At 39.8% G+C, this 23,105-nt stretch overlaps 2 protein-coding genes across 9 annotated transcripts; one reads left to right on the top strand and one right to left on the bottom strand.

Annotated features, from left to right (window-relative positions):
* Nucleotides 1–1,093: 1,093 nt before the first annotated feature.
* RWDD2B (RWD domain containing 2B) lies at nucleotides 1,094–6,096 on the bottom strand. Of its 6 annotated transcripts, none has more exons than XM_088667973.1 (5): nucleotides 5,970–6,096; nucleotides 4,392–4,620; nucleotides 4,242–4,309; nucleotides 3,543–3,905; nucleotides 1,094–1,604 (listed from the first exon to the last, which is right to left on the bottom strand). In XM_088667973.1, exons 2-5 carry the CDS (start codon nucleotides 4,596–4,598, stop codon nucleotides 1,370–1,372), a joined length of 873 nt encoding a protein of 290 aa, XP_088524099.1. In that variant the 5' UTR covers nucleotides 4,599–4,620; nucleotides 5,970–6,096; the 3' UTR covers nucleotides 1,094–1,369. The 6 variants fall into 6 exon arrangements, with proteins under 6 accessions (XP_088524099.1, XP_088524097.1, XP_034972467.1 ...); XM_088667971.1 differs by having other exon boundaries at nucleotides 5,472–6,003; XM_035116576.3 differs by having other exon boundaries at nucleotides 5,834–5,976.
* USP16 (ubiquitin specific peptidase 16) lies at nucleotides 5,622–23,105 on the top strand. 3 transcript variants are annotated; one of them, XM_088667969.1, is made up of 18 exons: nucleotides 5,622–5,744; nucleotides 8,997–9,099; nucleotides 10,332–10,513; nucleotides 10,903–11,006; nucleotides 11,934–12,037; nucleotides 12,267–12,454; nucleotides 12,884–12,979; nucleotides 13,611–13,741; nucleotides 14,429–14,516; nucleotides 14,967–15,045; nucleotides 15,657–15,748; nucleotides 16,295–16,348; nucleotides 17,432–17,611; nucleotides 19,253–19,913; nucleotides 20,544–20,638; nucleotides 20,873–20,959; nucleotides 22,562–22,718; nucleotides 22,816–23,105. In XM_088667969.1, exons 2-18 carry the CDS (start codon nucleotides 9,039–9,041, stop codon nucleotides 22,938–22,940), a joined length of 2,484 nt encoding a protein of 827 aa, XP_088524095.1. In that variant the 5' UTR covers nucleotides 5,622–5,744; nucleotides 8,997–9,038; the 3' UTR covers nucleotides 22,941–23,105. The 3 variants fall into 3 exon arrangements, with proteins under 3 accessions (XP_088524095.1, XP_034972463.1, XP_034972464.1); XM_035116572.3 differs by lacking the exon at nucleotides 5,622–5,744 and adding an exon at nucleotides 6,202–6,344; XM_035116573.3 differs by lacking the exons at nucleotides 5,622–5,744; nucleotides 20,544–20,638 and adding an exon at nucleotides 6,202–6,344 and having other exon boundaries at nucleotides 19,253–19,285.

The raw sequence follows: 23,105 nt of genomic DNA, 5'->3' as shown, positions 1-23,105 counted from the left end.
TTACTCACTTTTTTCCTAACCGCCTGATCATTTTGGTTGCTCTTTTCTCCACCTTTTCATCTCCACAGTATCCTAGAACAGTACATAGTATGCCAACTGAGGTTGCACAATTTGTTGTTGTTGTTTAGTCGTTTAGTCGTGTCCGACTCTTCGTGACCCCATGGACCATAGCACGCCAGGCACTCCTGTCTTCCACTGTCTCCCACAGTTTGGTCAAACTCATGTTCGTAGCTTCGAGAACACTGTCCAACCATCTCGTCCTCTGTCGTCCCCTTATCCTAGTGCCCTCAATCTTTCCCAACATCAGGGTCTTTTCCAGGGAGTCTTCTCTTCTCATGAGGTGGCCAAAGTATTGGAGCCTCAGCTTCACGATCTGTCCTTCCAGTGAGCACTCAGGGCTGATTTCCTTCAGAATGGATAGGTTTGATCTTCTTGCAGTCCATGGGACTCTCAAGAGTCTCCTCCAGCACCATAATTCAAAAGCATCAATTCTTTGGCAATCAGCCTTCTTTATGGTCCAGGTTGCACAATAGATTTATATAAATGCTTTATAATATTGGCAGTTATTTTCAATCCCTTTTCTAACAATCTCTAAAATGGAATTCACCTTTTTCATACCTGCCACACATTGGGTTGACATGTGTTGGCACCAGAGTGACAGGCAGACCTGTCGTAAAGGTTTTGCCTATCTATGAGCAACACAAGCACAACCTACCTACCCAATTTTGCTACCCCTAAAGTGGGAAACATGATGATGTAGTCAACCTTGCAAGTGGGTTATGTGAAAAAATAGCTATCGTATTTTGTGATTTGCAGATGAGAAGAACAGATAGAAGTAGTTCATACCTGAAGAATGCTGTGTAGCAAATCAATTCTATATAGTTAGTTTTATCAACGCCCATTCATTTCAATGAGTTTTTTAATTCTGCAAAGGATTAGGCTACATAGGTATTTGAGATTATGGGAATTATTTAGATAAATAGATCAACTGCATTGCTTTATCATTAGCATTGTTTGTCATTAGCATTAAAATGTTATCTTAAATTAAAATCAAACTTGTTTGGACATTCATAATTTATCAGATGTAAATGAGTAAAGTTCTTAGTATTTTATTTATTTTTAAAAAGGTAAAAGCATAGGACAAGATCCAACATTACACCAGTGGATGCGATTGGATTTTCTCCTGCCAACCCACTCCCCAAAATGCTGCAGAAGGTCCCACAACACATTTGGGATGAAAAGGGGAGAGGAGGAGGTACAATCCTGTTGTCATAAACAGAAGCGGGACACCACAATTACATGTCACCCACAGAGGACTGCTAAAGTTTCATTTAAGTGTTCCATGTGTTTTTTTCCACCTCTTGATGATCTATTGTCCTTCAACTCCAAAGTACAGTTGAAAAATATCACCACATCCACTGTCAAGTAAAAAATGATACAATTGTCCCAAATCCATGTGATTTCCTCTGGCACCATGTGCATCAAATATTTTTTCTTCAAAAGCAAAAAATTTATTTTGTTTTCCCATTTCAGCTTCAGTTCCTTCTAAGCAAATGTCTTCTCTGTGACGTATTAAAATTCTCTGCCATGATAATCTTCTGATTCTAAATTCAATGAGAGAATCACAAATTTAGAAAACACAATAAGCCCTACCCAACTAAAATGACTTCTGACTTCGTCCTGTTGAATAAATGGAATTTATTAGTCACAATTAACTTAAATCCTAGTGTTTTCAATAGAACTTAAGACATGGGCTAATATATTATGAAACTGTAAAGGGAACAATATTTCAAAAATGTGACAAAACTTTCTTTATATAATTATTCTTAGAAGCAAAGTGTTGCATTTATTACACCACAGTATCCATTACAATACTCCTAAATCTGTTTTCCATTATATTATATTATAATGAAAGTGGATAACTTATATAAATTACAGGGGAAACCCTCCTAGGCACTTATAGACTTATAGAGTTGGAAAAAACCACAAGGTTTATCTAGCCCAACCTACTGCAATGCAGGAATCTTTCGCCAAATGTGGGGCTCGAACCAACTCTACCATGCTCTACCAACTTTAATTTATTTATATATAACCCCTTACTAAAGAAAGATTCTAATGGACCGTCAGCCTCCTTGCCACTGAGGGGACTATGATTTGAAAAGAGCTAATTTTCAGTATTCACATTCCATGTTAGTGGTTGAGGTGATGAATATTCTCTCTTGAAAGAGAGAGGTTGTAAGAAACAGGATGAAATCACTGGTGAAGACTAGAAGCCATTTACTAGTTTATAGTTCCTGAGCATGCTTATACTGCCTTCCTCACAATGCCACCAGAAACATTTCGGCAACAAAAAGAGGCCTGAACCATGGCTTGAAAGTTTCTTCTGACATTAAGATCTTGGATTGCAACCATGTCTGATCTCAAGACATAAATGGAATTCATAAAATGCCTATACTGTTACTGATTTAAGGTCACACCCACATTGTGCATTTAAAACAGATGGCTTCCTCCAAGGAATTGTGGGAACTGTAACATGTTAAGGGTGCTGAGAATTGTAGCCCTCTGGGTGGTAAACTACAGTTCCCAGGTTTAAGTCATGTTTTAAATTTGTGAATTTCAATATGGTACCCTCCAGATCTTGTAGACTACAACTCCTATCAACCCCATCCAAAATGATCAACAGTCAGGGATGATGGGATTTGCAGTACACAGCATTTGGACAGTACCATGTTGGCTACTTTTAATTTAAGTGACCATCCTGCTCCTACAAGCCTTTGAAAACCTGTATTGAATGCTTTGGTCACCCACTTGCGCCTCTACATCTTTGCCTCTCCTTCTTAAGTTTTCTCAGTTTCTTCTGCCAATGGAGAGCTGAGTCACAGATTTCCATCGTGTTTTTCTTGGCAATGAAACATAGTCACTGACAATCTCATCATGCCATCCCTCTACTGTGAGGTATGCACACACAGGACTTTGAAATATGGAGCCAATTTTCACTTAGCAAAAAGGATCAAGCAACTGCCTAATTGCAGAGCTAAATTATGGTGCTGTAAAGTACCACAGGTGTAAAGTACGCAGGTGGTGCTGTGGGTTAAACCACTGAGCCTAGGGCTTGCCGATCAGAAGGTTGGTGGTTTGAATCCCTGCGACGGGGTGAGCTCCCGTTGCTCAGTCCCAGCTTCTGCCATCCTAGCAGTTCGAAAGCACGTCAAAGTGCAAGTAGATAAATAGGTACCACTCCGGTGGGAAGGTAAACGCCGTTTCCGTGTGCTGTTCTGGTTCGCCAGAAGCGGCTTTGTCATGCTGGCCACATGACCTGGAAGCTGTACGCCGGCTCCCTTGGCCAATAACGCGAGATGAGCACCGCAACCCCAGAGTCGGCCACGACTGGACCTAATGGTCAGGGGTCCCTTTACCTTTACCTAAAGCATAACTAGCAAAATAATATACAGTGAAATATATTGGTTTCAGGAATTTATGATTGAAGTAAACCACCAAAATGTAGCAACTCAAGAATGCAAGATATAAAATGAAAAACAAACCTTGCCCAAAACTCCTCACACAGGCTCTGCTGGCCCTCTACACAAATGATACCTGGTTTCCCAGGCATGCTAAATCCAGACAGAGAGAGTTCCTTAGCCCAATCAACTATATTCTTTCTTTTGTGCTTGTTATAAATGTGATGACTGTAAATCCATAGTCTAGTGAAAACATTATCTGACTTCTGAATACTTGATTTCATCATGCTGGAAGATGAGGGATCTCTACTGATGTATGCAGTGCCATGTTCTTTAATCCATTCTCTTGCACTTAATATGCAGACTTCACCAGCACAGTGTGTCTTCAAGTAGGTTATAAGATCTGTGTTCAGCTGTACCTGCTGTGATCGGCTTATAGATGGAGATCTAAAAGGGGAAGGAATAATGGCATTGTTTAGAATACAAATGAAAGAAGCATTTTAAAAATGGAAGAATCTAGTTTTCCTTAATTATTGGAAATGCTCTGGGGTGACCTTAGGCTCACACAATCTCCTTCCCTTTCTTTCTTCTTGGGTGTGAGGGATAAAGTTTAAATATTCCATTTGCTTGGGGGGAGGGGAGGATACATCCCTGAATTTTCACTGCAGTCATTAGAATCATTATACTGCATAAGACAGTTAAATGCAGACTTTATGTTACAACAGAATAAACAATGCATTTCAACCTTTAGGCCACTTTTCTCTATATCAAAATATGTAGTACCTGATAGTAATTTCTGGAAGAACAGCTGGGTATTTTAATGGGAAAGCACAAAACAAAGAAAGTGGAATCTAGAAAGGAATTCAAAGAAATAGAGATTACTAAATATCTAGTTTCAAATACCATACTTCATTCAGAACAGTGATGACTTACCTTATTTCCATCTGCAGTGTCTAATTCTAAATTCAATGTAAACTGTATTTTTGATGATGGCACTTCCAAGGTGCATCTGTCAATGTGATCCTTCAGTTCTGCTAAAGCCAGTTGGTCAGTCACTTTAAATTCATCTTCATTGGGGAACATACTAGAAAGCAAATCTAATTCAGAAAGTTGTAGTTCAGCCTCTTCCAAGTCGCTCATTTTAGATATGTTTATGTGATTCCTAAACAAGTTAGGGGGAAATAGTGTTAGTACAGTATTTGCAGCTTCTGGTGCTGTATATGGCTATATTTGATGGGACAAACATATGAAATCTTTAACTGGTTCCAAAATATTACCGTTATTTTCTATGTCATTTTTCCACATTGAAAGAACTGAAACACAGATTCCCATCAACATCTATTTTATTGGCAGCCCAATAGAATGCACATTTACTTCCAAATGATTGCATTGGATTGTAAATTTGCATCTCAATCCTATGCATGTTCACTATGATAAGTGTGGTTTACAGTGCATTCCTACACACAACCCAATGCTGAAGTTTAAGATAGCAAGTAGTAGTTCCGGGGGGGGGGGGGGGAGTGCAGCAAAGACCCAAGTTTCAAGTGAAAAGCCTATGGTAGGAGGCACCTTTGGATCCACTAGATTCAAATCCTCGTGGGCCATGCCTCAATTATGCCAGCCAGGAGCTAGAATAGCAAAACTCGCAGAAAAATACCACACACACATACTCATATTTTGACCTGGCCAGTTCCAAGCCAACAGGATTTGGGATGCAAGGGGCAATCAGCTACTTTTCTGATCTCTAACCAGGATGAGGATCACTCTGATAGTCCCAGATAAGCTTCCATATGACTGCAGCCTTACAGTGCAATCCCGCATATGCATATTCAGCAACAAGTCATTTGGAGTTATATGAGATTTACTCCCAAGTAAGTGGATACAGGGCTACAGCCTTAGGTTCACGGATTATAGATTATAGACATATTGTTGGATACAAAACCTGTATCAATCTACAGGGAGATATAAATCGAGCTCCACCCTATCCCAAATTAAAATACCATGACCGCTTGCCTTTGCTGCTACTTTGTTGGGGGGCGGGGGCGGGAGAGAGAGCATGCTGGCCAAAACTACACTAAAAACCTGGATTTCTCAGCAAAGTTCCCGCCTACGAGCAGCCTTCCCTTCTGTCCTGGAAAGTGCACAGCGAACCCGGAAGCTGGACTCGATGTGGCTTGTTTATCCTTCGGTTCGCTTTAGATCTGGACCACAGACTTCCTCCCAGGGAGTCCTTTCCCGGCAGCCAACGCACCGGAAGTTCCTGCTCAGCAAAGCGGCCCTTCTACGGTAAGAAATCTATGCTCGGCGAACCGTCAACCGCCCCCCCCTTTTTGTGCCGCTCTACAGGACTGTTGATATCCGCCGCAAATATCCACCTCAGACGCAGAGATATGTCGTGAACCGTTTAAATTCGGAACGTTTCTTTCCGGCTAAGGAGCGCGGGCGACACCTCGGGACTCCTTCAGCCCATGCTGCACAGTTGCTCTCTCTCTCCCCCCCCTTTGCCCTCACCGGTTGCTTCATTTACAGTACTGTACTTTCGTCTCGTCTTCTTCTCCGTGACGCAACGCAGGAGCGTTTTCCTATCGGCTCTGGCTTTTGTCAGTAAGGGCAGACTAGGCGGGTTAAGGTGACGTGGCCAATCAAAGCTGGGGGCTGCCTCCCACCCGGCAAGTTGCGGCGCGTTCTAGTAGAAATTGCAGCCAAGCTCATTTTCTGAAGGGAGAGGAGAGCTGGGCCAGTCGCGAGCTGTGTGTTTCTTCCTCGACTTTCAGCGGAAGCTGCCACGGAGCCGTGTGGACTGTTGGTATCTCCATGCATGCGGGGTGCTGCCGCGGGGCTTTATTTGTATCTCCTTCACCAGACTTTTCGCTTAAAGGCTTGGGGGTGAGTAGTACCATGCCTTTTAAGCCCATGTCGTCGCAGAGGAGGAGGCGGCGGCGGCGGCGGCAATGCCAGGTCTGCTTTGGCTTGCCTTTCTTGGAGAGGCAGAATATTTTGCCCTTCTAACCTGAGACTGCAAACTTCTTAAGGGCTCTACTCCTGGGTATGAAGGGAGGGGAGGAAAAGGTTTTGTGTGACTGCGCAGGAACACGAGCTGGGTCCAAGAAGTGCAGCACTCCCGTGTCCGGTTAAGCAATGTTGCCAATTCTCTTGCTGGTCTTTGGTCCTGTGCCTGTTAAAGGCAGCAAGTTTCGCAGCGGGGCTATTTTCTTAAGATAGAAAGACAGGATTTGGCCCCCGCCATAATTTGAGCACGCTCCCTGCCATTAACGTGCGCTAAGCAAATGGCACTGGCCAAGCAAATCATGGGGATAAGAAGTAGGGAAATGTTTTCACCTGTTTTAAGGTCTGCATGCAGGGCAGGTTAGCTATTTATTCGCAACACTTGGTTTAATTTGTGTTTTTTATATTTCAAATTGTCTTTTTAAATTGTCCAGTAGCACCTTATTGACCAACTAAGTTTGTTCTGGTATAAGCTTTCGGATGCATGCACACTTCGTCATATACTGTACACTGAAGCAGAAGTCACCAGACCCTTATAGGTACACTGAATTTGTTTTTGTGGGGAGGAGAAGCCAGAGTAGGTAGACTATTTTGAAAACGTATGTAAAGTTGTCACAGTAGTCATTCTTGAGTAATCCCTACAGGAGTACAGTTTGCTTATACTGTATTTGCAGAAAGTCTGTTTATTTGTCAGCATGTATCCCTGCTGTGCAGGCAGTCTATGGGGATTGGAATATGAACAGCCATAAACTGGTGTTCATTCATAGTTAATATACACAAAAATGTATTTTCCTTTCTGATTACTGTTGTGTTAAAAAACAATAAAAAACCAAGATTAGGATCTGAAAGCTGCTACAATATAAGCATGGCCAGTGGATCTTTGTTGTTCAGATTATTATTTCTAAAATACTCCAAAGTTTGCTCTGTGTCCTGGCTATTCCTGTTCAAGAAAGTAAAGTACTAATCCATATTGGACACATGGAGCTGAGTCACATGTTTCTTTGGATATTTCCAAAATAGAATGTAAGTTCTATATAATCAGGCTAACTTGTCATTTGCCCAGGGAAGCAGCAACAATAGAACCAAAATATGTTCAAACATGTAGAATATGTGGTAGAGATAACAACAAATCAAGACCACCAAAACATGTACTACTGAAGTTTGTGCTGGCAAATAAACATGTTTCCTAATATTTTCTGTTGCAGAATGTTACATGCTTCTGAGTGTTCCCAAGACAATAGAGAGTACATTTTAAAGTATCTAAATCATAGCTTTGCACACTGTGTGTCATGACGTTAGTGTGTCGGCTGCAGTGTGTAGGTGTGTCGCACAAACACTCCCCGCACTTTCCTGGGGCTGCAAAGGGTTAGTTTAAGCTCCGGTTTGCTAGTAAAACAGAATTACTGTGTTGAGAAATTATGTGTGTCCAAAAAGTTTGTCACCAACTTGAAAAGTTTGGAAAACTCTGATCTAAATCCACACCCTTATATTGTAGCATTTTGTAGTTTAGTATGTGATATCCCATCAGACTAGCTTAACCTGCTGTGATAGAATATGACACCTCACTTCATATTTAGCCTCTGAAATATTATCTGCCGCACTTGTATGCATGTCAGAAATTTTATTTATTTTATTACATTTATATCCTACTTTTCCCCAAAGAAGCTCAGGGTGATATACAGGGGGCTATCCCATTTTATCCTCGCAACAACACTATTGTGACACACAAAAAATGACTTGCCTGTGACCACCCAGAGAGCTTTAGAGTTAAGCAGGGATTTGAACTCAGTATCTTTGCAGTCAAAAGTTAAATGCTATATAATAGACTGCATGAGCACGCTCATTGAGTTGCAGCCTTCCTGTACACAGTAGCACATTTAAGGGATCAAATCTTGGCTTGATAAGCCCAAGATACAAATAACCTTCTAGTAACAGCTTTGTTTCTTCACAGGACAAGTAACCTAAGTTAACCACAGCTTCCAGTTATGTCCAGATTTGAAACTGGTTAGCAGCTTCTAAACAAGTCAGGATATGGAAGCCAATGTCAAAAAATGTCATGCAATCAAGCAAAGAAATAATAGTTTCTTGTATCAAATGTAATGAGAAGCTATGATTAAGTGTAGTTTCCTGAAGGGGAAGAGCAGTGTGGCTACACGCAAGTGCCTGAAGCATATCTCAGCTTCTCAAGCTGACATTTGGTTATCTGAATATGCCCGGTATATTCCTATAGTGCATTCTGCTGTTAAACAAATTTGTATACAGTACTTTGTGCAAACCTTTCAGCTGGATTTTGGGCTTGCTTAGTTGCAGTTTTGCCACTTTCAACCTCCATTTCCAAGGACTGATATACAAGGAAGAAAAATATGACTGGTGACACAAACTCTACCCCACTTGCTCCATGGCACATCCTTATGTTCAGAGTCCATCATCACCTTGAGGAATTGGGTCTTGAATGTCTTCTAGTGTAGTTGCTTTTAGTTTTTTTTAGGTCTGCTTCAAAATTGAGAATGATAATATTTCTTTCTCCTTTAGGCCATAAGTGTTTGACGTGAAATAAAACCTTGGAGCAGCAGCATGGGAAAAAGGCGAACAAAAGGGAAAAACATGCCACCAGATGACTCACCGGATATAGCAGGTATGCTTTGTCATTGCAAATACTGTCAATCAGTTTCATAGCTACGAGGAAGAAAGAGCATATACTCTTATTTCCTTGGCAGAAATTTAATATCTCTATGAAGGTGTTTGTCCTAGTGCAAATCAAATTATGTAGAGAACAACAGTATTTAAATTCATATTTAAGGAGCAATCCCATGATTTAATTTACAGTAGGCCTTAGACTTGCCAAAGGTTTGACTTCAGGAAAAGGTTTGCCCTTCTCAGTGAAATTTATGGGTTATCATTTACGTTTGCCCGACTCCTGTTAACTTCATTGCCTAGTTTTATCTGAATTGGGACAAAACATCTGACAATTAGCTTGGAACCCTGATGCTCTATGACAGGCATCCCCAGACTTTGGCCCTCCAGATGTTTTGGACTACAATTCCCATCATCCCTGACCACTGGTCCTCTTAGCTAGGGATCATGGGAATTGTAGGCCAAAACATCTGGAGGGCCACAATTTGGGGATGCCTGCTCTATGATCATAGTCGTGATGAGAAGATTAAACAGCGGTGTAGCTTTATCCTCAGTATGAAATGGCATAATTGCTTTTCTCCTGCCTGAACCTCCCTGTGTAAAAACAGGTTTGTTGTGCTTGTGATCCCATTATTTCTGATTCTTAAATAAATAATATCCATAATAATATCCAGTTATTAAATCTCTTTTGATGGATATATGACAAAATAGGACATTGGAACAGGGCTTGGGAAAGGACAGAGCATTCATACCATGTCAGAAAGAAGGCAATGACTGGGTTATACAAGTTCATGGAGTTAAAGGAAGACATCTGATTCTTTTAAAGAAAAAATGTTTTAAGAACAAATAAAACAGGTCTTGCTCAGAGAGCTATAGAGCTTTCATTTTGAACAAAAATTCTCAAGCTCTGCTGAAAGCTTTAGTAGAGCAGCACGAGCAACTATTACTTCTTCTTACAGTTCTTTGGCCATATGTCTTAGGTTTTTGTTCATTTATCACACCAGTGTCTCACTGTGCACCCACGAAACTACTGTGGCAGATGTAGAGTTGTATCATTTTTGTTCTCTCGACAACTCTGTGAGGTAGGTTAGGTTGCAGGGCAATAATTTGCCCAAAGCCACCTGGGGAGTTGCACTGTACAGCAGAGATTGGAGTATCTCTACCCCTACACCACATTCGTTCTAAATAATGTCCCTTTAAAATTTGTCTTGCCTTGTTGAAACTTCCCAATAGAACCTGTATGCAAGCATCTTCGCAAAGGATTGGAACAAGGTGGCCTGAAAAAGGTGTTGCAGAATGTGGACTGGAGCTCCTGCCAGGATTGCCGAACATCAGACAGTGAGACCCGTGAGAAATCTGAAGAGGAAGCAGAAGACAGACCTTCAATATGGCTATGCCTAAAATGTGGCCACACGGTATTTCTTTCTCTATAATATGCATCCAATTTTGGGAAATATGTACCTGTAATTGCTTTGTTTCATTAGCACTGAACAGTACTCCTTATAGTGGAACTATTCCTTGTTTCAACTACCGTGTTTCTCCAAAAATAAGACACCGTCATATATTTATTTTGTTATTAAAAAAAACAAAAACACAGTGGCTTATTTTCAGGGGATGTCTTATTTTTTTATTAAGTATGGTACAGTTTAACCTCCAAGGTTAAACTGCCTATCACTATGGCTTATTTTCGGGGTATGGCTTATTTTCGGAGAAACACGGTATTTGAAGGTTTCACTTTAAAAAGTTAAATTCAATAACTGTTGACTTGTAACCTTTATTGTATTTGCACCTGTTGCTATTCCAGGGCTGTGGCAGAAATTCTCAAGAAAAACATGCCATAAAGCATTATGAAACACCAAGATCAGAACCTCATTGTTTGGTTCTCAGTTTGGACAACTGGAGTGTGTGGTGAGTTTGTCAATATTCCAGTTAGAAGGATACATATTTTTTTCCTAAAAGTTATTGGGATTATTATGTAACCTTTTGTGCAGTGTACATGACTTATTTTATTTACCATTTCTGTCATGCTTTGGCTGCATACTTAGATTTCTCTCTTCCTCCTGTATGAGGGGTTCCTCTTTCACTATCTTCCTATAGAAACCATTATGGAGCTCTTATTCTGAGTAGGTGCCAGCACACATGTAGTGCAACATATAACAAGATTCTTGGGCTGTCCTACTAATTAAGGGCCTTGTAACTCATCCCAGAGTACAAACATTATTTCATATTTTCAGTGGCAGCAACATGGTTTGTCATAAATGCTTTCTATTTTCTTGAGTGGCTTAACCACCATAGTGATTCTGCACCCCTTCCCCATCTTGTCATAGCGCTTGTGTTGTAAATTGTTCATAAATATCTCTGGCACACACAAAAAATCTTACACATTAGAAATAAAGGATTAAATAATACATGATAACTAGTAGCAATAATAAAGTACTAAGATTGTGTTATTCTTGTATTGATTTATCAGGAAACAAGAACTCTAAGTGAACTTACTAGAATTTGCTGCTAATATAGATTTAATTCCTTGATTTATACAATATATCAAGTTTAGTCTTAAAATTGCTGTATTTGTCTACTGTGCAAAATTGCTGGTCATAGACAACAACTTCTGAGAACTTAATAACTGGACATTTTGAAGTAAAGAACTGCAGAATTCTAGCTGATGATTTATTTATTTTAAAAAAGGATCTGATAACCACTTTCACATCATATGTTAATACAACTTTATTTGAAATGCATCTACATCATGATATGCACTTTATTTTGAAGCCAGCTGCACTGGGCTTCTGGGTGTCTTTTTTTAATCTTCTTTTATCCTTTTTGTGGACGCAGGTGCTATTTGTGTGACAGTGATGTGCCATATAATAGTTCCAGTCAATTGGGCCAACTTGTGGATTATGTTAGAAAACAAGCACATGTGAACATGCAGAATACGGGTAAGTTCTGAAATCATTGGGACATGCCTACTGATTTAGAAATTGGTGGGTTTATTGTTCACTGTCACCTTCCAGACTAGAATGTACTAGAAATGGCAATTTACTTTTGTAGCACTGACTAGATCCTAGAAGGTCTAGCTTTTCCCTGAGTAGTATTAGTAATTGCTGCATCCCAACAACTCGCGGTTTATTGCATTTTGAAACACAAAATGAATTGTTTTTATTTCAGCATCAAAAGAAGAAGAAAACAAACCATTGGAAAACAAAAAAATAAAGGACCACCGAAATGAGGAAGAGAGGGAGAAAAAAGAGATATTGATGAAGGACAACAAGCTTCATTTAAATGGCAATGCAGAAGTGACAGTGAAGGGCCTCAGTAACCTGGGAAATACCTGTTTCTTTAATGCAGTTCTGCAGGTATGGTGGAGATTGCTAGCAATTCCTAGATTCCTTATTCCCCCCCCCCAAATTTGTGCTGAAGTAGCAGCAGGAGCTTCATTGCTTACCAGTTCTGTTTCTTGACAAATGTCAAGTTGCAAGTTCTCATCTTCTAAATCCCTATATAGCCCGTATGATGAAATGTATTATCCTGAATGCATTTGTCTGATTGCTGGAGAACATAACCTATTGGGGTAGGCTTTGTCCTGAATGCTAATAGCATGAAGTGGACAGGTGGGATTTTTTTGCAGACAAAGCTCATTTTTCTTGCTGAAAATCTTGTTCGTTGCCTTTACTTGAATAAATTGTGGTCTCAAAAGGATTTTGAACATAACGAAATAAGTTTCTAGGTATGACAGTGAGTTCCCAAACGTGTACATCATTGACTCTTTAAAAAATTCCCTACAGAACTTATCACAAACACCAGTTCTGAGAGAGCTGCTAAAGGAGGTTAAAATGCCGGACTTGGCAGTGACACTTGAACCACCAGAATTCTCAATAACGGTATGTTAGCTGTTGTTTCATGGTGTATTGAAATTTTTAAAAGAGGTGGATGTTCTTTGATCAGTCTGGAATTTTGGGGGTGCCCAGGTCAGTTGATGCAGTGGCCTTCCTCAGATACAATGGCCCCAGGCTCATTTACTACCTTATCCTGCTCCTGCGTTATAATGTCGAATATATCAGAAGCTTTCATTTCAGTTTCTAGCCAACCACAGTTGAGCATCATGTCCAAGCCTGAACAGATGTGTTTAGCCTTAATTACAATTTAAGAAAACAAACCAACTTTCACCACTGAAGACTCTCCTTTTCAGGCAGGTGTTCTGAAATCCACATGGTTATTCTTCAGGCCAGGCACCCATGATAGCTCTTTTCCAACCCCTTGACCCATATCCCAGGCATTTTATTTTCTCATGGTTCCCTGACCCTCATGACAAGCTGTGTGAAGGAGGGGGGCAGAAATTCCCATTGTGTGACAATTCTTTTGCACTGGATACAGGCTACAAATTTTACAAAAATACATACACATTTTGCTGAGGGCAATCCAGATGTTTTTCTATATCGCTTCAAATGAATGAATGGCAAATTACTTTTTTAAATGTATCTAATACAAATGTTCTCTTTGTGTGGTGTTCAGGAACCTATGATAGTTACACTTGATCAGCCAAGACCTCTTACACTAGCGATGTGTCAGTTTCTGACAGAAATGCAAGAGACTAATAAAGGAACTGTGACCCCTAAAGAACTCTTCTCTCAGATCTGTAAAAAGTGAGTATCTGCCTGAGTTGTAATGTTAATATTGAAAAAGCTTACATAAAACAATGAATTGCATATATTGGTTGGTCTATAGAGCAATTTGATTTGGTTAAGGCATTTTAGGTTGTATTTCTTCCTGTGCATCGTGAAATGTTAGCATTGTCTTATAAATACTTGAGGCTGAAAACAGGCTTCATGTCCACATGTCTTGGTTTCAATCATGATTAGTTTATGCCACAGTGACCAAGAAAAGGCCTACAGATTATGGTTTGCTGGGAATGAAACAAATCACAACCCCTAGTTTGGACATAACCCCAAGCCCAGGGATCATGTTCCCCTACCCATGATTGGGAGGAGCAAAGCAGCCAAGATCACCACATTCATGGTAAACCATTACCAAGGCCAGTGGTATCAATTTCTAATTAGACATGCAAAGGATTGTGCTGTACATTTATTTAAGAAACCAACCACATGTTTGAGCTTTCTGAAGACTGCCAAAATTATGTAAGGAACAATAAAATGAAACAAGGAAGTTTCTTTTTTTAAACTTCCTCAAATAATGTAAAAAAAACCAACAACCAAAGATATGTTAAGTGATGTGAGCCTTTCTTTTTCCCTACCAAGTTATTTCCCCACTTTTTAAATGTTTCTATGTCCTTACCGTAATATTTTAAACATTTATGTTGTTATATTTAACAGAGCTATACGATTTAAAGGTTATCAACAGCAAGACAGCCAGGAACTGCTTCGCTATTTATTAGATGGGATGCGAACAGAAGAAATCCAAGTAAGTGTCTAGTACAGAATGTCTGCAGCCTGGAACTTCCTGTCCTCTTAGTGCACAAAGAGCATGGAGGAGAATGGGGCAGAACAAAGGTCAAGTGAATGGTTCAGCCCCACTGCGCCATCCACTGCTGCTTACTGGGAAAGGTGTCTATGCTTAATTCTGAGTAAATATGCATGAAATTGGGCTGTCACAGAATCAGAAATGTGAAAAAAATATGTGTATCTTAATTATAATGGAGAGTATTTATTTCATGACACCTTTCAGTATTGGCAAATGAGCCCATAGGCCCCAAAAGCTTGGAAACCCCTGCTTTATAGTACAGGAATATGTAGAGTAGCTGTCTGTTTTTTACTAATTAAGGTGGTGATTAAAATTGATGTTTAGTAGAATAAACAAAAAAAACACAATTGGTTAGCTTTGTAAAACATTTACAATTCTATTTATTTCTAGCGTATTTCTGCTGGAATTTTTAAGGCACTCAATAATTCTACTGATAAAGAAAATGAAGAACTAAAAAAGAAAATCAAAGGTAACAACTTCTATCAGTTCCTCACCTTGGGCATTGTTTCTATATTAATTTTGGTATCCAAAGAGTTGCATATGAAACATATGCACATTTCTGCCCTATCACAACCACACAAAAAAGGCTGCTGAGGATTCTCCAGAAAAGGATGTAGTAAGTGCCAGGGGAAATTATTGAGGAAATTTATTTTCTTCCTGCCTCATGTGCATGCAGAGGTGCCTTCCACTCACACCAGATCCTTGTTGATAAATAATTAACTGAAGGTTGCATCAAAATTGCTTGGCATTCGAAAGCACTTTCAAAAGCAGGTTGTGATACGGGAAAGTGGGGCTGTTTCATGTGTTTAATAATTCCAGTAGACATGAGCAAATACTTTTGATCTTTTTAGATTCCAACCCATCTATTTACTGGAGGAAGAAAAACAATAATTAATATATAGAATGTTCACAGTGCCTTTGGGAACTATTATTCAACTCCATTTCACTTCTCCTTTCCTAGTCAGGAGCTATAATGACTTCATGATGCTCATTGGTTGGGAGTGGGGGTATCATCTTGTTCAACTCTTGTTCAGTCCTCAGATTAAGATAAAGTTTTAATGCTTTCTCTTAATATTTCAGAGTACGAAAAGGGAAAGTCGACACTGAGCTTTGTGGACCGTATTTTTGGTGGAGAATTAACAAGCACAATCATGTGTGAGGAGTGCCAAACTGTAAGTGGCTTTCCTTTTTGATATAACCTAAATAGCTTATAAATTTGATGGCAAGCAGAATGACACAAGGCCTCTCTTTGCTGTTGCTGACTTGAGATTTCTTTAATGACCTACAACCCAGACACTACCTTTGATGGGGGAATGAAGTGAGCATGAGTATATCCTATAGTTCTACACGTGTTCTTGCAGAATTGGAAATTTTATAAGCTGGAGGAGCTGCTGTATAAGATTTCCAGTCACCTATTGGCTTTTACTTGTAATCCCCAAAAATGTTGGTATTTACATTCAGGCGAAAGAATAGAGCGATAATAGCAGCCCAGTCTGCTTTTGTATCTTGCTTTCCTACTTTCAAGAATGGGACTTCTCATCCTTCTTTGGCACCTAATCTTAGCTTTGAGCACTCTCACACACAGCACTGGGATCCCCCCACCCCTGAAAAGCGGGGGATTATTTCTCAATAAACCTATTTTCACATAACTGAAGATATAATGGTTGTTCTTAAACTCAGGCAGTTTTTCTAATACTGTGATAAAATGTGTATTTCAGATTTCTTTAGTTCACGAGTCATTCCTTGATTTGTCACTCCCTGTCTTAAACGAGGTAAGATCAGATTGCTTTGGTTTTTAGACAGTTGTGCTTATGGAATGACTTTGCTTGTGCATCAAAACTTCCTTTCCCTCTCTTACCCCTACATGCCTCCCTCAACTCCCCCAGCCCTGTGGAGCAGATGGTGGGGGATCCATTGAGAGGAGAGTGAGGAAAACTTCAGTTGTGCAAACAGAAGTCATTCTACTGTTGGTATGCTTGTGCTCACAGAAGACCTTTTGATCTAGTAGATGTCTTTGTTAAAAGAAGAGGAAGGGAAGCAATTTTTGCCAATTCCTCCTCCAGCCCCAAGAATTCCCTGAAAAACATTTCCAAAAAGCAGGGGACCCTCCAGAACAGCATGAAAGATACCATAGGATTGCAGAAGAGAGAATAATATGAAATTGATTTCCATCTTCTGTCAGTAACAGGGGGCATCCACTGGCTGAAAGTTCTGCATATATGAGGAGAGGGGTTGCTGATTCCCCCCACCCATCAGCATAGGTGTCATGTACCTCAAGGGACATGCTTTGAGAAAAGTCTTCAAATTTTTTAGAACTTTTTTTTGGGGGGGGGGGTGAGGTGTGCAGTAAGAGAATTTCCAAAATCAGGCATATAGCTGTACAAATTTATATGTGTACTACCATTTTATGGGTGCTTGCTCTCAAGCCCATCACTTATATGAGGTTCATTAAAAGCTAATGGAGTAAACCATTCCTCCCTGCTAAAACAGCAGGGACGAGGATCCTTTAACCCTCAAGATATTGTCCAAATCCCATAACCCCAGCTGGTGGTCAGAAATGTAGTCCAGCAACATCGGCAGCAGTGCCTGGCATGCTGGTTTCTCCTGCCTATCAGTGAGATAGTATGTGAAGGAAAACCCTACCCATTGTTCTTAAATTTGAATGTGGTTAAGAAGATTAAAAGAAAACCCCACTTTCCAACAAACTATTGTGAACAATAGAAATATCCAGTTGAATATTCCCTTCCCCCCCCCCATCCTGTTTTCCTTTGTTCATTTGATGTGCCAGTCTCAACCCAAATATTGGGGTTGACGTCCCATCGTGTCTCTGAACTGTTTATCACTTTCTTTTTAAGGGTGGCAAGAAAAAACCCAATAATAATAATAATAATGTTAGAAAAATGCAGGAAAAAGAGATTGAAGATGATGAAGACAACACAGGGAATGATAGTTATTTGAAGGAGAGAGAGGAGACTCCTGGTACAAGTAAGCATCTCCAGAAAAAGGCAAAGAAAATGGCCAAAAAGCAATCAAAGGTTAGTAGAGTAGCAAAGTAGAAAGCAATTCTGTACACTTATCTCTTAAATATGGATGGTTGAAGAGTTGCTACTAGTACTGCACTGAGCAGGGTTTTGGTAGGGGAGTTAAAGAAAGCCCTCCCCCCGACATTTTCCTACTCTTGTGCAGTTGCTTACTCCTGTTTTACACAGCCTTTGTTTTTCTCTCGTCTGCTGTTTGCGCATCTGTTTAACTTGTAAGGACTTCGTCACTGCAGAATCACATGATAATAGCGGATCACCTAACAAGCATATTACGCTGCAATGTAGCCATTAACTGGTAGTGAACATAGGCCTCTTATTGCTCTTATTCTGAATAGAAGGTATGCATCCCTGTTGCCCAGGCATTAAGGCTGGTGCTCCATCTTGCCAGATTGCACTGGCTGTTTCATTGTTCATCTGGACTGCGTAGCAACATTTTCACCTCTGTCCAGTTTTTAAAGTTGAGCATAGTTATATGTGACTAAATGCATATATTTGTACTGCATTACTTTCCAATAGGCATCCCCATCCACATTCTGTCTCTGCTAACCAAGTGTTGAGAGAGCATTGGCATTATTCTAGCCAACTTGGCAAATTGTCAAGGAGATTGCTTATTTGTAAAATAGTGGAATATATGCTCTTAAAACAGCAGTGAGGACCAGCCTTGTTCAGCTTCCATTAGCCTCGGCCAGAATGGCCAGTGATGAAGGATGATTTGGCGGGGGGGGGGGGGTTAGCCAAGCAGTAGTAGAGCCACAGGTTCCCAACCCTGTCTTAGGTGCTTCCAGCCCACAAATTGTTGTAAATCCCTTATTTTTACCTATTGTTTTAAGTTCCTTTGGCTGAACTACACCATCTGCACCAGATCAGCCTTACTGCTTACAGCTCGTAAGAGCATCTATATGTAAACTAACTTGGAAGCTCAGTTTATATACCAAACTTAAATGCCGTATCATTTTACAACAACAACCTTTATTACGGTCCATAGACCCATCAATTCATTACAAAGCGATACCCAATGACACCCTGCCTTCAGGTTTCAAAAACATTTTGTTCAAACTTACGAATTGGGATCATTGATTCTTGCAACCGATAGAAACTTCGCCACTGCTAATGTTCTAGCATTTGACCGGTCTTCCAATAGGAACTTGATATAATACTTGTCCGATTTTCCTGGGATCAGGGCTAGCAAGGGTGAAATCAATTCAGCCCTAGCCTGCTTGAACTTTACACAGTGCAGCATAATATGTTTTATAGAGTCTGTGTCTTGGGCACACAAGCACAGTCTTTCCTCGTAGGGGACTCCTCTCATCCTACCCTCCAGCACTGCAGAGGGGAAAACGTTTAATCTGGCTTTTGTGAATAACCTTTGGTAGTTTGGTACAGTCAGGTTTTTAATGTAAGCTGTTAACTTAAAAACATGCCCATATTGTACTCCTACTGCCAACGGACTGCAGACTTCATGTGATCGATGTTGCAGGTCACTGTGTGTATTATCCCAAAGTCTTTGCTTTAAGGTCTTTAGGGCACCTTCATAGCCCAGGTAATAGAAGTATCATTTTATATATCTCTGTACAGCACAAATTAGGGTAATTGTCCTTTTGGTATCCTTAATTTCTTGTGTATTTTCTTTGACAGAACCAACGGCGCCAGCAAAAATTGCAAGAAAAGGTAATCCCACTAACAGATATCTGTGCCGCTGAAAAAACTGAAGGTGATCATGATTGCAGCAGTGAAACTGTAGGAAATGATTCTGAGGGTACCAGCCTAAAACAAGACGAGGAGTCATGTAACCCATGTGCAGAGCAGTGCATGGATCAGAAAGAGAGTATGAATGAGCAAGAGGGAACAACTGAAGTACAGAATGAAAATACAGGAAGTTCTGACCAAGAGGCAAACAATGAAGCCACAATGGCTGTTACCACAGAAGGCTTGGTTTCTGCTGTACAGTGTATTAATAAACGTGACAATCTGCCTGCCAAACACAATAGTCTTGATGAAGATGAGGATATTACCAATGGCTTTAACAAATTATCCTTGGATGAAGAGCCTAGTGACGATTCAGAAAACTTGAATGATCTTCATGATTCTGAGACAAAAATGTATGAAGTAGTAAATGAGGATCCAGAAACAGCATTTCGTACCCTTGCAAACAGAGAAGCTATGAACACAGAAGAAGGTTCAGTGCTTCATTGCTTATATCAGTTCACTCATAATGAGAAACTTTGTGAGAACAATAAACTGCTGTGTGATGTATGCACACAGAGCCAAGTTTGTGGAGCAAAGACCCCTGGAAAAAGTATGCTGACTTGTTCTGTTTTAAAGACAAATCTTTTCTTACCATGTCAGACTAGCATATATAACTTCACAGGGAGCAATGTAGGAAGTGCATGTATAGCTGTTATAAAGGTATAGACAACTGCATGTAGTAGTGTCCTAAGTAATCCTAGAGAATTGGAAATAGTCGTTTAGAGTGAGTATACAATTTGGCTGAAGTTGTATTTTTGAAAACTAATCACATAGTGGCAAAACTGAATGGGAGTAGCCAAAACAAATTTCAAGGTACAAAGTTGGTAAAGGCTGGTATACATTATTTTATTTTATTTTGTATTTTGAATGTTACAAATTTATAAAGGTCATTGTGTTAAAGAGAAAAACTCCATGAAGCATGAGCTCAGAATCAGAGTAGCATAAATTGAGCTCTTTTCAGTCAAAGCAGTCAAAGTTTTAGCATGTTTATTTAAATCTGGAATTTATGGACATTTCACCATGTGCTGAGCAATTTACAAAGAAATAAGTGGGACTTAAAATTTCGGTAGTGTGGGCCTGAAGTCTCAAATTATGTGATCTGTTATATTGCGTTAGAACAATTTCATGACAGCATTCTTTAAAATCTAAGCCATATTTTGTTTTTTGTTTTGTTCTGCAGATGTCAAGAAACATGTATACACTAATGCCAAAAAACAAATGCTTATTTCTCTCGCTCCTCCAATTCTAACGCTTCATTTAAAAAGATTTCAACAGGTATAAATAACTGTTTCTGTAAAAAGTTTTAAGTCCTTGCCTTTATCACTGTAAGCAGCATTGCTAACAGGAAAATGTTTGAGAGAAACTGGGAAAATTCTTATTGCCGTATTACAATTATATTTGAGCTATAAAAGAAATTCTTGTCTTAAAGATCAGCAGCTTTGTTCTTAAATCACTAGATTATGTCATTTTAATGCATTTTATTTGCCACTGTCTCTGCTCTCTATCTAGACTGGATATAATCTCCAAAAAGTGAACAAGCACATAAAATTTCCTGAAGTAATGGACTTGGCTCCTTTCTGCTCAGTTAAGTGCAAGGTAAGCAAAGAAGTCTATTTAAATTTCCACCATTTTTGACTAGCCAATTTCTCATGCAGAACAGCTTTAAAAAGTCAGCTCACACAAGTTTAACCAGTAGAGATGCTTACTTACTGTGTATCCAGTAGAGATGCTTACTATATGAGCATTCAAAACCTGATTAGCAGCCTGTGCTTTTCATATATCTGATCCTACCTTTCTACAGAATAACTTTCTCCCTCCTTCCAATCCCAAATATCCATTTGTTTCTTGAAGCATCCCATTGTCTCAAACTCAGTACATCAAAGACCCAACCTCCTCTTTTCTCTGAAACCCGCCCCTCATAATTTTTGGCTTCTGCCTTCCCTTGAGTGCCCCAGTGTGGTCTTAAAGTAAGCAGCCTAATGTGATGAGGGTGACTGGTTTGGAATAACCACACTTCTCTCCTGGCCATCATGCTGTCCTGGGAAATGCTGTTTCTTTCATTCTAGATCTGACTCATTTAATTGTGAGCTCTATTCTAGCTCCCCCAAGCCCACAGACACTGCTTTTGGGGTAAGATGATCCCCTGGTATTCCCTCAGTCCTGGACCATCAGGCTTCCACCAGTACCTAAAATAAACACCTTGCCCTGTTCAAATACATGTTCATACATTCTTAGGGATGTTACAGGGAACCAGGCAGAGGGCCTTCTCGGTAGTGGCACCCACCCTGTGGAATGCCCTCCCACCAGAGGTCAAAGAGAACAACAATTACCAGACCTTTAGAAGGCATCTTCTGTTTAGGGAAGCTTTTAATGTTTGATGGATTTCTGTATTTTGGTGTTTTGTTGGAAGCCGCCCAGAGTGGCTGGGGGAACCCGGCCAGATGGGCGGGGTATAAATAATAAATTATTATTATTATTATTATTATTATTGGGCTCACCCACACCACTCTTATTTTTGAAAGCTAGGTTGCTCACTGGGGCAAGAAGGGTCTGAGCACAAAACACCAGTCATGCCCTAACTGTACTGGATACCAATTAGTTTCTGGGCCTAATTCAAATTGCTGGTTTTGACCTATGAAGTCTTAAGGGGCTCAGGGCTGTACCACATCAGACTGCATCTCCCCACATGAACCAACCTGAGCCCTACATTGTCATCCGAGGCCCTTTTCTGTGTGGGCGATAACACATGAATGGGCCTTTGCAGTGGTGCTCCCTTTGCCCAAGGAAGTATGCTTAGCATCATCACTCTTTTTTTAGGTGTCAGGCAAAAACATGGCTTATTCACCTAGGCCTTTGATTGTAATTTTAGTGGGGTGTGATCTATTTAGATATACCGTAATTTGTGTATTTTGGGCTGTTCTTTCCTTTAATTTTTAGTCTCATTCTTAGAAAAGAGTGAATAATAAAATAATTTGGCTATGTTTTTAACAAGACACTAGGCTCATTTGTTTGAAATGCTCCTTTTGTTAATAAATAAATGCTGTCCCTTATAGTGTTTCCTGTTTAATTAGCCGAGCTTAGTTATTAAAAAAAAGATAACTGTATACTAGTGCGGAAGAACGACCAAACGTTACGGTTTTTGCTGATACATTATAAAATCAACCTTCTTGAAGTATTTTGGATATATTGTTTTCACAGAATGTTGTAGAGGGCAGTTCAAGAGTATTGTACTCCTTGTATGGTATTGTTGAACATAGCGGCACAATGAGATCTGGTCACTATACTGCCTACGTGAAGACGAGAGCTACTAACAACCAACTTTCTGATCTTGTCCTCCATGGCAAGATTGGACAAAGTAAGTAGCACCAGTGTTTTTACCCTATATGACCAATGTAAAATTATTCTTGCCAAATTACTGGAATTGAATGACACACATCTTTTTTTCTGTTCAGGTTCAGAGACTGAATCATCCAAAGGACAATGGTTTCATATTAGTGATACACATGTGCAACCAGTGCCTTTATCCAAAGTGCTGAATTCACAAGCATATCTTCTATTCTATGAAAGACTACTGTAAATGAGCCATTTTTACAGCTGATTTGAAACCAAGGAAAGTTGCACACAAAAAAAGCTATCATGTTCAATTAACTTAATATTCAATCTACACTGGTTTTGTCTTACGAACGTCTGAACAGAACCTACATGCTTTTAAATAAAAAATAAATGTTTTATCTAACATGAA

Source organism: Zootoca vivipara, chromosome 4 (assembly GCF_965207765.1).
Source record: "Zootoca vivipara chromosome 4, rZooViv2.hap1.1, whole genome shotgun sequence".
Taxonomy (NCBI): Eukaryota; Metazoa; Chordata; class Lepidosauria; order Squamata; family Lacertidae; genus Zootoca; species Zootoca vivipara.
This window is presented reverse-complemented; position numbering and strand designations above follow the sequence as displayed.

Bases quoted from the DNA above. Each gene is read 5' to 3' on its own strand.
- USP16 (XM_088667969.1), top strand. From the start codon at position 9,039: ATGGGAAAAAGGCGAACAAAAGGGAAAAACATGCCACCAGATGACTCA. The intron at 16,349-17,431 runs GTAAGATCAGAT...TTTCTTTTTAAG, and splicing joins CACTCCCTGTCTTAAACGAG to GGTGGCAAGAAAAAACCCAA. The intron at 20,639-20,872 runs GTATAAATAACT...CTCTCTATCTAG, and splicing joins ATTTAAAAAGATTTCAACAG to ACTGGATATAATCTCCAAAA.
- RWDD2B (XM_088667973.1), bottom strand. From the start codon at position 4,598: ATGAGCGACTTGGAAGAGGCTGAACTACAACTTTCTGAATTAGATTTG. The intron at 3,906-4,241 runs GTACTACATATT...TTCCCCTTTTAG, and splicing joins CTTCCAGAAATTACTATCAG to ATCTCCATCTATAAGCCGAT. The intron at 1,605-3,542 runs GTTTGTTTTTCA...CATTGAATTTAG, and splicing joins TGTGAGGAGTTTTGGGCAAG to AATCAGAAGATTATCATGGC.